Source organism: Acyrthosiphon pisum, chromosome A2 (genome assembly GCF_005508785.2).
Source record: "Acyrthosiphon pisum isolate AL4f chromosome A2, pea_aphid_22Mar2018_4r6ur, whole genome shotgun sequence".
Taxonomy (NCBI): Eukaryota; Metazoa; Arthropoda; class Insecta; order Hemiptera; family Aphididae; genus Acyrthosiphon; species Acyrthosiphon pisum.
In genome coordinates this window covers 76,625,020-76,639,175 of record NC_042495.1, presented here as the reverse complement: position 1 = coordinate 76,639,175, position 14,156 = coordinate 76,625,020, and the positions used below count along the sequence as shown (strand labels likewise).

At 25.9% G+C, this 14,156-nt stretch overlaps 1 protein-coding gene across 3 annotated transcripts; it reads left to right on the top strand.

Annotated features, from left to right (window-relative positions):
* Window positions 1-13,777, top strand: LOC100169262 (protein Daple). Of its 3 annotated transcripts, XM_016806751.2 has the most exons (23): window positions 14-216; window positions 329-366; window positions 871-959; window positions 1,033-1,138; window positions 1,211-1,420; window positions 1,508-1,621; window positions 2,252-2,406; window positions 2,474-2,555; window positions 2,626-3,067; window positions 5,182-5,363; window positions 5,634-5,765; window positions 5,833-6,003; window positions 8,322-8,614; window positions 8,945-9,146; window positions 9,214-9,471; window positions 9,541-9,687; window positions 9,752-9,897; window positions 9,962-10,057; window positions 10,253-10,316; window positions 10,760-10,850; window positions 12,200-12,273; window positions 12,900-12,979; window positions 13,053-13,777. In XM_016806751.2, exons 2-23 carry the CDS (start codon window positions 343-345, stop codon window positions 13,168-13,170), a joined length of 3,276 nt encoding a protein of 1,091 aa, XP_016662240.1. In that variant the 5' UTR covers window positions 14-216; window positions 329-342; the 3' UTR covers window positions 13,171-13,777. The 3 variants fall into 3 exon arrangements, with proteins under 3 accessions (XP_016662239.1, XP_001947752.2, XP_016662240.1); XM_016806750.2 differs by having other exon boundaries at window positions 1-366; window positions 8,325-8,614; XM_001947717.5 differs by having other exon boundaries at window positions 1-366.
* The last annotated feature ends 379 nt before the right edge of the window (window positions 13,778-14,156 follow it).

Sequence of the window (14,156 nt, the reverse complement as noted above, 5' to 3'; positions counted from 1 at the left end):
ATACTTATCTATGTTACTAAATTTAAGTAAATTACTTTTACTTTTTACTTTTTTATTTTTTAACAGCAGTTTTAATTATGAATTGTTCTAGTGTTTAAGTTGTTTGCAGATTTTTAAATGTATGTTTATTTTACTGGGTGTAGTGCAATACTTTGTAGTTAAGTGCTGGGTCGTTTATTCAATTATGTTAAGTTAATGATAAACCTTATGGGTTAGGTTAGTATATAGCACTATAGCCGGAATATGATGATTGTTTTACCTTAACAGATTGTTAACATCCAAAATATTTTGAACTGTTTATGTTTAACCATGGAAATAACATTAACAGAAAAAGAAGAATTCATGCAGGAACATTTAGTTGTTTGGGTTAGTATGTTATTTAATGGTATCTCTAGTGTCTACTACTATCTTTAATTTTATTAAGTTGCTTATTATTCCATTTTGTGTACTTATTCAGTATTTTTCTCTCAAAAACTAAAGTTCCACTGTCGCTGTAGAAGAATTTTAAGAAAACCTGGTTTTATGTTATGTCATTTTTTCAAAATAATACCAATTAATACTTTGTACTTTGTATGTTTATTGATACTATTTTCTATTGATAATTACAATTCATACTAACATGCCGTTTTACAAGGTTTTACAGTTTTGTAACAACACTAGGTTTTAGTGACCTATGAGTGAGTCATATATTTTATGAATTTGTAAATTGACTTAAACTTGTTGGGCCTCCAGAATTTTAGGTTATACGAGCAGTATACTGATCGTGGGTTGAGGACTTCTATTATTATAAAAATTGCAAAATATGCATTTAAAAAACAAGAAATAAGCTTTAAGAAAATGTATTAAATTTTGAATTTAACAATTTTTTAGTTACAATCATGCTTAAACAAACCAGAAAAATTAAGTGTATATGAAAATTTAATTGATGGAACATTGATTTATGAAGTATTACTTTTGATGTAAGTATCAAAGACCTTATTGAACTATTATAATTGATAGATAATAAATAACTTTGGTATTTTGGTTTTCCAGAGATCCTGAACCATTATATCATACTATTCTTTCTGGTCAAAATGATCCATCTATTAGGATCCAAAATATTAATTGTATTTTAAAAAATATAAAAATGTTATATGAAGTAAGTCATAAAATAAAATTTTTAAATACATAGTACTACATACCTAACTTTAATTTATTATAACTATTCTAGGAAGAACTGGGACAGGTTATATTGACAATGCCTGATTGTATACGTTTAGGACGAGAACCCTATTCAAAGCATAGTTTTGAAGACATGAAATTATTATTGTTATTATTGCTTGGTTGTGCCGTTCAATGTCCAAATAAAGAATCATTTATTGAACGTATAAAAACATTGCCTATTGAATCTCAACATGCACTTGTACATTATATAAAACAAGTAATACAATGTTTGGACTTTAAAAACTATTTATTTATTTATTTATAAAAAGAAGTGTAACTAAATAATTGTTGATTCATTTTATAGATAACAGAAAGCCAACAAATTGTAATTACTCAAGAGAATGCAGAGCAATTAACAACTGACCTCATGATCTCTCATATTCGGCAATTGGTTAAAGAACGTGATCAATACCTTCAGGTAACTTTGACGAATATGCTACAACATAACAAAAACAATTTAGGCATAAATCTAATTATATAGAAGAAATACTCTGGAAAAATTACTTTGCCGATTAAGAAAATTAATCAGATTTCAGACATCTATACAATGAGAATTTTGGAAGCGATATATAATGAGTAATTTCTAATCCTCACATATAACTAGTGTTGTAAAGTTTTTAAGTATTATAATTCAAATACTATTTCTACACTATAGTATATTTTCCGTACATTTTATTTATTTTATTATATTTATTTTATTTCAGATATTTATTTCCCGATATTAAATTTAAATAGTCTTTAAAATTATATGATTGCTACACAAAATTTTATCTTTTTACATTATGTGCTGCTAATATAACTAATACTGATTTTGAACAAAAGTGATTTGAAATTTAACTAAAATTTATAATATGATCTAATGATGCATAATAATTTGAACTCATCTTAAATAATAAATTGTACAATAATAAAATATGTTCATTTTGATCGTTATTCAACATTTTAAAATTTTAATATTTTAATTAATAAATAAAAAGGCATAATAATAAACAAATTTATTTATTTTAACTATTACAATATGTTTTATTGAGTTAAATAATATTTTTAGATGTGGACAGAGTTAGAAGAAAAGCGGTTTTCTAACTCAAAACCTTTAGAAGCTGGTGGTTTAACCATATCTATTAGTTCTAGTGGCGATAATCAAAATTATGCCATTGAACTTGCGGATTGGAAAGCAAAGCTTCGAAAACTTAGACATGAATTGTAAATATTCTTAAAATAAAATACAATTATTAACAAAAATTATAATGTTTGTTTTATTTTCTTATAGAGAAGAAAAAACCGAAGCATTAGCTGAAGCTAAAGAAGAACTTGAACAAACTAATCTTACAGCAGTTAAATTAAAAGAAGAGGTGTATTACTATATAAATAAATAAATGTATTTAATTAGTTTTCATGATTATGTCTGTTATATTGTTTCAGCTTCAACAAATCAAAGTAGATGCTAGATCAGCAAAAGCATATAGAGATGAAGTAGATGCTTTACGTGAAAAAGCATCCAACTATGAACACCTGGAGATAGAAATAAAAAAATATAAAGAAAAATTAGGAGATTTAGATTATTATAAATCTCGAGAAGAAGAGCTCACACAAAATAATTTGCTTCTCCAGGAAACAAGAGAAACTCTTGAAGAACAACTTGTTAAGTTTCGAAGACGAGCTTCTCAATTACAAGAAATGGAATCACAATTGTTACACTTTAAACAAAATATTAATACCATGACATTAGAACGAGATGCACACTTGAGAAAAATTGATGAACTTATCAATGAAAATGCACAGCTTGATCTACTTAATAAATCTTTTCAATGTAATGAGAGCTTTAACAAAGAAATTGACAATGATAGCTATTTTGATCATATTGGCAAGTATCATACTATAATATCCAATTATAATAATATATATATATTTTTTTAAATCACCTGATAGCTTTTTTTTTATTGTAACCAGTGCTCGAATTGGGGGGTTGCGCAGGGGGACGGAGCTCCCCTACTATTTTTATTTTTTTTTGCGTACCCCTACTATTTTTTTTTACTTGGACGAGGGGACGGTATAAATTAATGTCCGGAATAATTTTTATTAAGATGTAAATCATCTTTTAATAATATCAATATAATTGATGTGAATTATATTATCTAAGGCACAGATACTGGTGTGTGATAGTAATATCTTAAATTGTGTTCCGAATGAAATGTTATGAGTTTCAGTTTTGGTATCATTTATCGGTGTTTTTAAATTTTTAAATTTTTTATACCTATTAAAATATGTGGTTTTTTTTTAATTAAAAACAATAATTATTAACATCGTTATCTATATAGTATATTGAATAAACAGGTTGATTATTATACATTTTTTTTTCTACTGTAACAATGTAAGATGTAGATATTGCTATAAAAATATAGTATACCTATTTGGAATTCAAAATGTGTTGCTGAAAAGTGGTATTTAAAATGTATGTAAGGTAGGTGTGTGGGGGGGTGTGGGTGGCAAAGCCCCCACGGGTCTATGTTGAGTAATTGCGCCCATGGAACGCAGTTTTTAAATCGTTGGATTGAGCTCCTCTACTTTATTTTTCCCAATTCGAGCACTGATTGTAACGATCAATGATCTCTAACAGAACATTTCAGAGGTGTACATATTAATGAATAAATATATACAAAAACATGTTTGGGTTATCTCTCTTTTTGGGTTAGTCTAATATTTAATACTGAGTCATATGGTCATGTCATATGTGTGTTAGACGAATCATAGCCTTTGTCGTAGTTCTTTCAGTATTTTTGGGTTTATTTGGTAATAGCCAGGTGCTTTTTTTAGATAGATATTCGTATTTATTTCGTTTGCGATTTCAATTGGATTGAAGTAGTTAATCTTTTCATGTACTTCGTTCAATGGTTGACACTGTTTTTTATCGAGTTCAGAAGCGATATTGGTCAGCTGAAATGCGCATTCCAGATGACATGCATACATTTCAACTTTGTCTTGGTCACAGCATGATCCATCTTCCTTGTGAATTGGTGGTACATAGCGGGCTTTTTCATTTATTTTGTAGACTTCCACAACAAATAATCAGTATCTTTCGTTGCAGAATGATTACTCAAGTAAGATTTGAACGTTTTGTTTTTGATTTCTTTCATTTTACCATGTAGAAGTTTGCAAGTTCCAGATAATTTTATATTTTTATCTGATGGATCTCTTATACTGTGCCACTTTTTCCGTGCTTTTCGTTTTTTCTTTACTAACTCCCGAATTTTGATAGGGTAGATGATTTCACAATTACTTCTTGCTGGTATTTCAGGCGTTGCCAATTTTGCTCCTTTAATATTGTTAGTTAGTTGTTCAATAGCGCTATCAATTTTAATTGATGTTCTAAGCCTTACAGAGAGAGTTATCATTTCATCTAGATTAGCTCTAAAAAGGTCCGAGTTTGTAATAATAATAATAATAATAATAATAATATAAGGCATATTATTTAAATGAAGACTAAATTTAAATAGTTCAATTACTATATTAAAAATAGGTTTCTATTTAAGAAAAAAATTTCTTAGTAGAAAATATTAGGTATTTATAGATTAGGTTGAACACATGGACAAGTGTATGACAGTTTAAATTAAAAGTGATATTTGTGTTTGGATATTAAGTAGCAATACTGCAAGTTAAAAAACTGAAATCAAGTTTTAATTTATTAATTAAATATATTTATGCCAGGTTCTGTTAATAATCATTAGACATTGGATAAATCAACAATGGTCTCTTAAACATGAATTATTTGCCCATAATAATATGATTTACATTTTATTTTATTTTATTACATTTTATTAAACAATACATTTTTCATGCAACTGAAATAAAGGGTTCAAACATGTTTTCAAAAATTCTTTAACATAATAATATGTTAACATTAATTACTACTATGAAATATATTTTATTATTTTTAGGTAAGCACATTTTTGTATTTATTATAATATTTGTATACTTTAGGCTCAAAAGATAATAGTTTATGTGAACAACTAAGTACTAGTGCTCAATCACACGCACTAAGACTTGAATTGGAAAATAAAAAACTTATATCAACTATAGAATGCTTGCAAGATAATATAAGACATCAAAATAATGAGATAATATTAGAACTAGAAAAAGATAAGAAGTTACTTTCATTGCAGGTAATTAATTAAATGATATTTATATTACATAATTTTCTCAAATGGTCTTTAAATAATTTGTTAAATTTTAAACTAATTACATTTGATAAATAAGCTTAAGTTATGGAAAAATGTATTAGAATTTAACTGTGAATTGTGATTTTTAAATACTCAACATTAAACAATTTAATGATATATATTTTATAATTTTGAGATATTATGCTTACGTTGACTCCTATATTTAATAACACTCAAAAACTAATGAAGATATTTGAATGCTTATTTCTACAGCTGGAAGAAACCGAAAATAATAGAAATCGTTTACATCAGCATAGTAAATCAATTGAAAATGAACTTTCTAATATAAAGAATGAATATAAAAAGTTAGTTGAAACTAATGAATTATTAAAAATAAAAATTGAGGTGGGTATATATAATTTTTTTTAAACAACTTCTTAAAAATAATAATTATTTATCAATAACATTATAGATTAAATGTGAAGAATTTGAAAGTTTGAAAAGAGAAAACACAAGATTGGAAAAAGAACTTAAAGAAAATAGTTCACTTCATACCAATGAAAAATCTGATCTTGTCCAAGGTTTAGAGTTGAAAAATAATAATTTGGAAAAAGATGTTTCAAAATTAAAAGGAACATTAGATGTAAGTACATTTTGATCATAGTTCAAATATGATGTCCTCCCATAATTCTTCAAAATTCTATTAATATTTCAGTTTTAAATTACAATTTGTAGAATATCTAATCAGTGATGAGAGTTATTATTTATAAATATTTATTTTTATTTTCCCGTTTAGAGACTATACAATTTAAAACACCTTTATTTATTGACGGTATAATGTTGCATTTCAAATGAATAATTTTTTTAAAATTAATTAATAAATAGTTGTTTGCTATCATGAACTTTGAAAAATTAACAAAAACATTTTGTAAATCACATTTTAGATTCTGAGTGGAACGATGAATGTATTGATTTTACAATGATGTGTTTTCTTTTTTTTGTGCCTGTCATCACCTTTTAGGACAGTAAAAGTGCTTGGATTTTCTTCAACAGAATATTTTCTGATAGGAAAGTGAATCTAGTTGGTACTTTGGGGGGGTCAAAAGAAAAAATGTCCTGGTAGTTTTCAAAAGCCCTGTGAAAAACAAGGAAAAATGGGAATTTTTACGCAAAATATGTTTTTGAGAAAATTGATTTTGGTTTATGGTGCAACTCTTAAACAAATGACCATAGGTACATGAAATTTTGACTAAATGTTTATATTAGCATTTTCTATACACCATGACATTTTATATTTTGACTTAATTTGAGCTGTTTACGGACATTTTCAGTTTTCATTTTTTTTAGTTTTTTTTTCTATAAATATCAATAAAATTTTTTTTGTTGGTTAAAAAAGCTTGAAAATTTAATAGAAGGTTCCTAATATATTGTTTCAAAGGCAGATGAAAAAATTAAAATTCCATAGTTACAATTTTTTTTATAAGCATCTAAAGTTCAAATATTGACAAAATACATAAAAATAATGAAAATTTGCAAATTATTTTGAGTTAGAAATTCATGAAAAAATGTAACACATAAATTTTGTCTACCTTTATCAAAAAAAAAAAATGCCTACAAGCAAATCAAATTAAATTGTTATGAGCATTAGAAGTTCATATTATTACATACTGGATATTCACTCGATTTCTCATGTAATGATTTTCTTATTTCGTTGTTATTAAAAAAACAAATGACTGTAGACACTTGAAAATTTCACTGAATGTTTATATTAGCATTTTCTATACACGATAAAAATTTGACTCTTTTTGAGCTTTTTACTGACATTGTCAGCTTTCAATTTTTTTAGTTTTTTTTTCTATAAATTTCAATAAAGTTTTATCTGTTGGGCCAAAAAGTGTAAAAATTTAATGCAAGGCTCCTGAAATATTGTCACAATAACAGTTGAAAAATATTAAAAATACATAGGTACATTTTTTTTTTATAAGCATTTAAAGATCGAATTTTGACAAAATTTATCAAATTTAAAATTGAATAATTATTTTGTAGTTAAAAATGTATAAAATGTTCAACTTTTATATCTAAAGATTGAAAGTTTAAAACAAGATTCCACGTAAGTAGTTAATTCTGTTACCAAAAATCTAAAAAATACATGAGCACAGTTTATTTTTATGGTCATTTTAAGTTCAAATTTGGACGAAATTACATATCGATACATCCAACGAAAAATGATTTAACTCGATTTTTTTCGTTTTTGAGTTACAACTGTTCCGATAAAGAATCATTTACTCTATCGATCACGAAAATTATCGTATCTCTATCGATTCTAAAGAGTTTGAAATATGACAGTTTCCTATAACTTTGACCTTTGTTTTACTTCTCCTGAACAATTGACACAATGGAGTTAAAACCTTTTTTGTTGGATATATCGATATTAAAAAACCTAAAATAACTATTTTAGTTATTTTGTTGTGATTGTATAGTATTATTCGTTGGTACTTGGAACTTCTAAAGTATACTATTATATTATATCTATGATAGTACCACAGTTTGTTCTTGACGTATAACGCGTTATAAGTACCTAATGGATATTGTGATATGATTTATTTGGGGTTTATTATAGGTACCAATTTTTTTTTTATACCATCTCCGCTCAGAATCGTTTTTCTTATACAATGATATATCATTGAATTCAAATTTAATACCACCCATTATACAGTGACCCACTTGTAACCTACTGCACAGCAGAGTGTCATCCACTTACCCTCCTTTTTTTTTTATCTATCTTCGTCTATTTTTGACACATTGAAATTTGTTTCAAATCATACTTAGAATTTAATAATCTATCATTGCTTAAAATGTTAAGTTATACATTTGAATACTTTTCCTCATTCATTGTCTACAAAATGTATTTATTGTAATTTTAAATATGTTATTATTTATATTTTTTGTAATATATTTTAGAAGAAATTAGAAGAAATAGACAACCTAATAAGTGAAATAGATATGTTAAAGAAAGAAAAAGAAGTGTTAAATAAAAATCTAGAAGATTATGACAAACAAATTCATCGTTTACGTGCTATTGAAAATGAATTTCATGATTTGAAAAGTAAATATACTGTAGAAGTGGCAGCTACAAAAGCTGTTCAAGATGATTTGGTATCAGAAAAACGGAAATCTCAACAGATAATGGATAATTTAGATAAATTAGGTTTAGCATTGGATCAATCAGCTGAACCAGAAAATGTATTAGACCAGTATGTATAACTATTATTTAATACTGAAAATTAAAATCAGTTTTAAAATCTTATAAGTGATAACTAGTAAAATAATATAAAAAATACTTACATTAAAATACAAACTTAAAAAGAACTTATTCCAATTTTGTTATGTAGCCCTTTTAAAATAAAGTATACATAAGTGGGCATTAAATACATTTTCATTATCCCTTTTAATTTAAATAAATTAATAATAACATAGTTTGAAATTGTATCAAATATTTAAATTTTTTATTATAGACATTTTTGAGTACATATATTAAAAAAATTAAGTTTTATATAATTTTTCACCTAATAATAATTTTACAGAATTGTTTCAAGCCCTGAAGTAGTGAAAGCTGTAAGGGAGAAAATTACAAAAGATACTAATATGGGCCATGAGATAAAAACTGTTAATGTTGCTCAAATGGAAGTTGATTTAACAACTTTAAAATCCAAAGTACATTCTCTCAATAGTCAACATACTGCATTGCAATTAGCAAACACTCAGCTAGCTGCGGAAAAAGAAGAAGTAATTTAATATTTAAACTTTTGAAAAAAAAAAACATTAAATATAAATGTTTAATTAATTTTATTAGACACAAAAAGAACTGGACTCAACAAACTCAGCTTTTTCTAAACTTCAAATACTACACAATCAATTAACAATTGAATATGAAGAACAACTAAAACAAAAAGACTCCTTAAAAAATGATCTCAAAGAAGCCAGATTTTCTCTTAAAGAAAAATTAAGTCAGTTGAAAAATGTTGAAACGAAGCTTAAACGAGAAAATGAACAATTTAAAGCAGAATTGATTACAGTTAAACATTTACCAGCTGAACATGCTAAATTAAAAGTAGGAATTTCATGCTATATTAATAGTAACTCTATATTAACTATTTTTTATTTAATTTTTTCTTCCTAGGATGATTTTAGAGCATTATTTACAGCAAATGAAAAACTGAAAGCTGATCTTAGAAATGGATTGGATGCTAAGGAATTAGTTGAAGTTCATGAAAAAGAGATGGAATCTCTTAAATCTAAATTAACAGATTCCAATGCTCGCTATATGGTAATAAATTACAGCTTTCCAACATTTTTATTAATATATACATTTTATTTTATTTTGCATTTAGGTACTTCAACAAATGACTAGTACTTTTGTAGAAGATAGAAGATCATTAATGGAACATGTCACAATGTTAATTACACAATACCATGAGCTTTTAACTCAATCACTAGAAGACAAAGAACAATATCATTTAGAAGAAAAAAATAACACGTTTGTTAAAACACTTTAAAACATAATATATTATAATTGATTTATATTTCAACTTTATTTTTAGTGATAAATTGAATCATTTATCTCGTCAGAAAGAAAAACTTGAAGAAAAAATAATGGATCATTATAGAAAACTTAATAGTTGCAGTATTACAAAGAAGTATTTAAAATAATATTAATAACTTAAATTATTGTTACATCAAATTAATAATTATAATATAATATCTTTATTTTATACTTTTTTAATTATTAACTGATTAGCTGATTTTAGAAATGTTGAATGATATCAATATCAAATAATTTAGTGAATTGTTTGAATTTATTATTTAAATTAATTTAATTTTGAAATATTTAGGAAAACTTTTGGATCTACTTGGATTAGAAAAGTAAAAAAAGCTGGTACTGAATTGATGAATAAGGTAAATAAAATGTATTTATTGTAATAGAATAATTGCTTACTTTGAAACGTAATGTATAGAGGTAATCCTTCTGTGTGTATAAATGTACCTATATAAGAGCAACCTCATGCTTTTGAACATGGTGGTGGCAATAAGTGTGACTAATACTTGCTGAGTGCCACAATCTAGGACTATAACTTTACTATTCTAACAACCACCTAGCTTGTATTTTGCTAAGATAAACACAGCAAAGCAATTTTATCGAAAAATCAACAATAACCACTTTAATTAAGGGGTGTGTTCTGATGGAACCGGACGAAAATTTATCTGCCACCCAAGGTTACTCTTAAATATTATATGGTATACATCAACATTTCTGTGATAACATTAGAGCACATAATTAAATTCTAATAGAATATAAATATTAGTTATTTCATAATAAAAAATGTTATAATTTTTTTCAGAGTCGTATGTCTTGGCATGAAGATATGGCTAGAAGAGGGATTGATTCAGATACAAGTTTAGACTTAGATGACAACCAATCAAATCATCAAGGTTAGATTTGTACAGTGTTGTAAAAAATACTTTTAAAAAGTGTTTAAGTAATTACTCAAATACTTTTAAAATGCCACCCAAATACTATAAATAGTTAAGTATTTGAGTATTATTCAAGAACTTCTACTTTTAAAAGTATATGAAATAATCTTCAAATACAAAAAAAAAAATTCTGATATAATTTGTTATAATCAAAAATTTGTTTATTGCATTTTAAATCATGATTCGTTCAATAATCTAAATGCTGATCAGTCATGTTAGTTCTTTTTCAGTGATAGTCATGAAAGTAAACACCATGAGGGGGCTACAAAAGTTTCTGTGGGGGCTGTAGCATAGTGATAGTAGCACCACAACAATGAACTTTTATCTGCAGAGGTATATATTAGTTTAAAGCTAATAAGCTACATATTATGTATTTGGATATCCCATACCGTCATCGATCGTCGTCGACGATAAACGATAATGATAATATTGATAAATAGGTTGTATTAATAATTAGTAATAATATTTTTGTATTGTTAAATTATTAAGTATAATAGATGTTAAGAAAAGCTTATTGCATAATATATATTTTGTTATTGACTTAATTAGGTTATTCTGGTATCAACGTACCAAAGTCGTCGACGACTGGAGAAAAAAAAATTAATTAAACTATTAATTGACGTAAACCAGTGGCGTACCCAGGGGGGGGCTTAGAGGGCTTCAGCCCCCCCCATTGGCCGTGTTATGGAATACATTTTATATTATAAAATACAAAGTACCAACCATTATATTCCTAAAAACAGTGTTGAATACAACGTTGAACGTACTATTATCTTAAGTAACAACGACCTATTATAAGCAATAATCGTATAACATATTTTTTATAATAAATCAGTCCCTACTTCCTACTAATTAAATATATCACTAATATATTATGTATGTGTTATAAAAAGTATATAATAATGAAATATTACAATTAACTGCTATAAGACTTTATTGAAAATTGTTTGTTAAGATGATGTTAAATTTTGATTTACTTTGTTTAGCCCCCCCCATTCGAAAATCCTGGGTACGCCACTGACGTAAACCGATATCAAATTGTCCATAAATGATAAATATATAATATAATATTGTTATAACGTTAAAGCACGACGGAACAGTGTTTTTATTTAACAAGGATTATAAATAGAAACAAATTAAGAATTAAAAGAATAAAAAAAAATTAGTCAATTAAGTAGTAAAAAAGTATTTAAAAAGTATTTGAATACTTTTACTCAAATACTTCACAACACTGGATTTGTATTCCTTAAAGTTGTCTTATGAATACAAAATAATAATAGTATAATAATTAATGCTTTCTATTTTAGAATACTCTGACAATTTAAGCAGCTTAGGAACTCCAGGAACACGTCAAACTCTTTATCTATCTGGTGAAGAAAATGTAAGTTATAGCCCTTGTATTATTATATTATAGCAGTGTTGTACTAGTATCTCTAGTCCCTAACACTTGGAATGTTTAAGTGTGCTTAGATAAAATCATAGGTCATGTGAGCGCAGCATAATGGTTAATTTGAGCAAGCTATATAAATTTAATCAAAATTCTATGTTTGAGTAACTTGTTAATAATTACCACATATTATTAATTTATAAATAATGTGAACTATATTTTGCATTTCCCACAAAAATTTTAAAACGTCCCAAGACAATCATTGGTTTAACTGAAGTATCAGAAATCTAATAGCATTAAATATTCTTCGATTCGTACATTTTAAATTAGTAGCGTGTTTTAAAAATGAATATATAAAACATTAATATAAATTTGACGTATTATAGTTAATTAAAAATGTTCTATTTTTTTCTTATACCTCATCTTATGAAAAATAAGTTTTTGAGTTATGGTGAAGCAAATATCCATATAGTATTATAAATAATAAATATTAATATAAGCCAAAATCATTTCATGCAATGACAATTGGTTATAAATGTATAAGCTTAGAAAAACTGTTGCATTTGTTCAAGTTGTATGTATTAATGTACTTGGATGCTTATTTTTGTGTTTTACTGAAGGATGTTGATGAAGGATCTATTATAGCTAGCCATTCATTATCAAATTCACCACTTACTCCATCATATCGTAATGAACAGAAGTAATAAAATATATTATTGCTACGTTAAGAATTAAATTTTCTTTCTCAATATTATAGACAATATTATTTTTAGGTTACCTCACACTACTGATGATGAAATTAAGGATAGTAGTAATAATTCAACAGTGCGGTCCAGTAAAACACTTCTAACAAAAGAAGATACGAACTGGTATGAATATGGATGTGTCTAATAACTTAAAAATGTTATATTTATATTTTCTTGACTGTTAAAAGTTTTTTAGTGTGAAATTTTTTTTAACTATTATGTTCCTGTTTTTTTTTTTTTTTACCTAATCGCACACTTTTTCTTCTAATATATAAACATTTCAGAACTTTTTTTTACATATTTATGTTTTATTTCAATTCTAAATCTTTTGTGCATAATTTTTATATACATTAATTTTAGGTATACCGTTTTTATTTTATGTTATTTTTACTAGAATAATTTGTATTAGGCTAAATACTAATTAAATATGTTAAGTTTATATTTTACAATTTAAACTAAAATTTAGTGAGATTTGGATAAATAACATATCACAACCAAGTGGTATAAAAAGTCGAATTAATTACCTGATTCTTGCCAACATTTACTTACAAAGGGAATTCCCATCAATCAGTAATAAGTAATGACGAATTAAATATTGTGATATTTGTGTACTACAAAATTGGTGGTTAGAAAATTAATATAAATGCAATCAAAAACCACATAAATAATATATATTTTAAATATAAAAAGAATGTACTTAATATTTTTGTAATATTTAATTTATGTTTTTATAATAAATGGAATGGTTTATATTTTTTGCTAAACTTGTTATATGTGTACATATTATATTATATAATGCGTGATTGTATATCATGATGATGTGATTGTATAAAATGATGTATCCCAATGCATGGTTTGGTTTCTTTCTTGATGTTGATCTAGAACTTCAGCCTACGTAGTACACATGCAATCAGTGGCGGATCTAGGGCTTCATTAGGGCAAAATTACAAAAAGTACAAATATTTGATAAACAGTGTAAAAAAAAGGGAACTACGGCGATTTGAATGGGGTCGGGGAGGAAATGCAAATGCAAATTTATTCATTCAATGTACAACTGCGTATTTTTGGGTTGGAAACAATTCATTTTTAATTTAACTGCATTCTGTAACACAGTGCCGTAACCAGGGGGTG

Excerpts from the sequence above, each read along its gene's own strand:
- LOC100169262 (XM_001947717.5), top strand. The coding sequence starts at position 310 with ATGGAAATAACATTAACAGAAAAAGAAGAATTCATGCAGGAACATTTA. Across the intron at positions 960-1,032 it reads TATGAAGTATTACTTTTGAT|AGATCCTGAACCATTATATC; the intron begins GTAAGTATCAAA and ends TTGGTTTTCCAG. Across the intron at positions 9,472-9,540 it reads CTGAACATGCTAAATTAAAA|GATGATTTTAGAGCATTATT; the intron begins GTAGGAATTTCA and ends TTTTCTTCCTAG.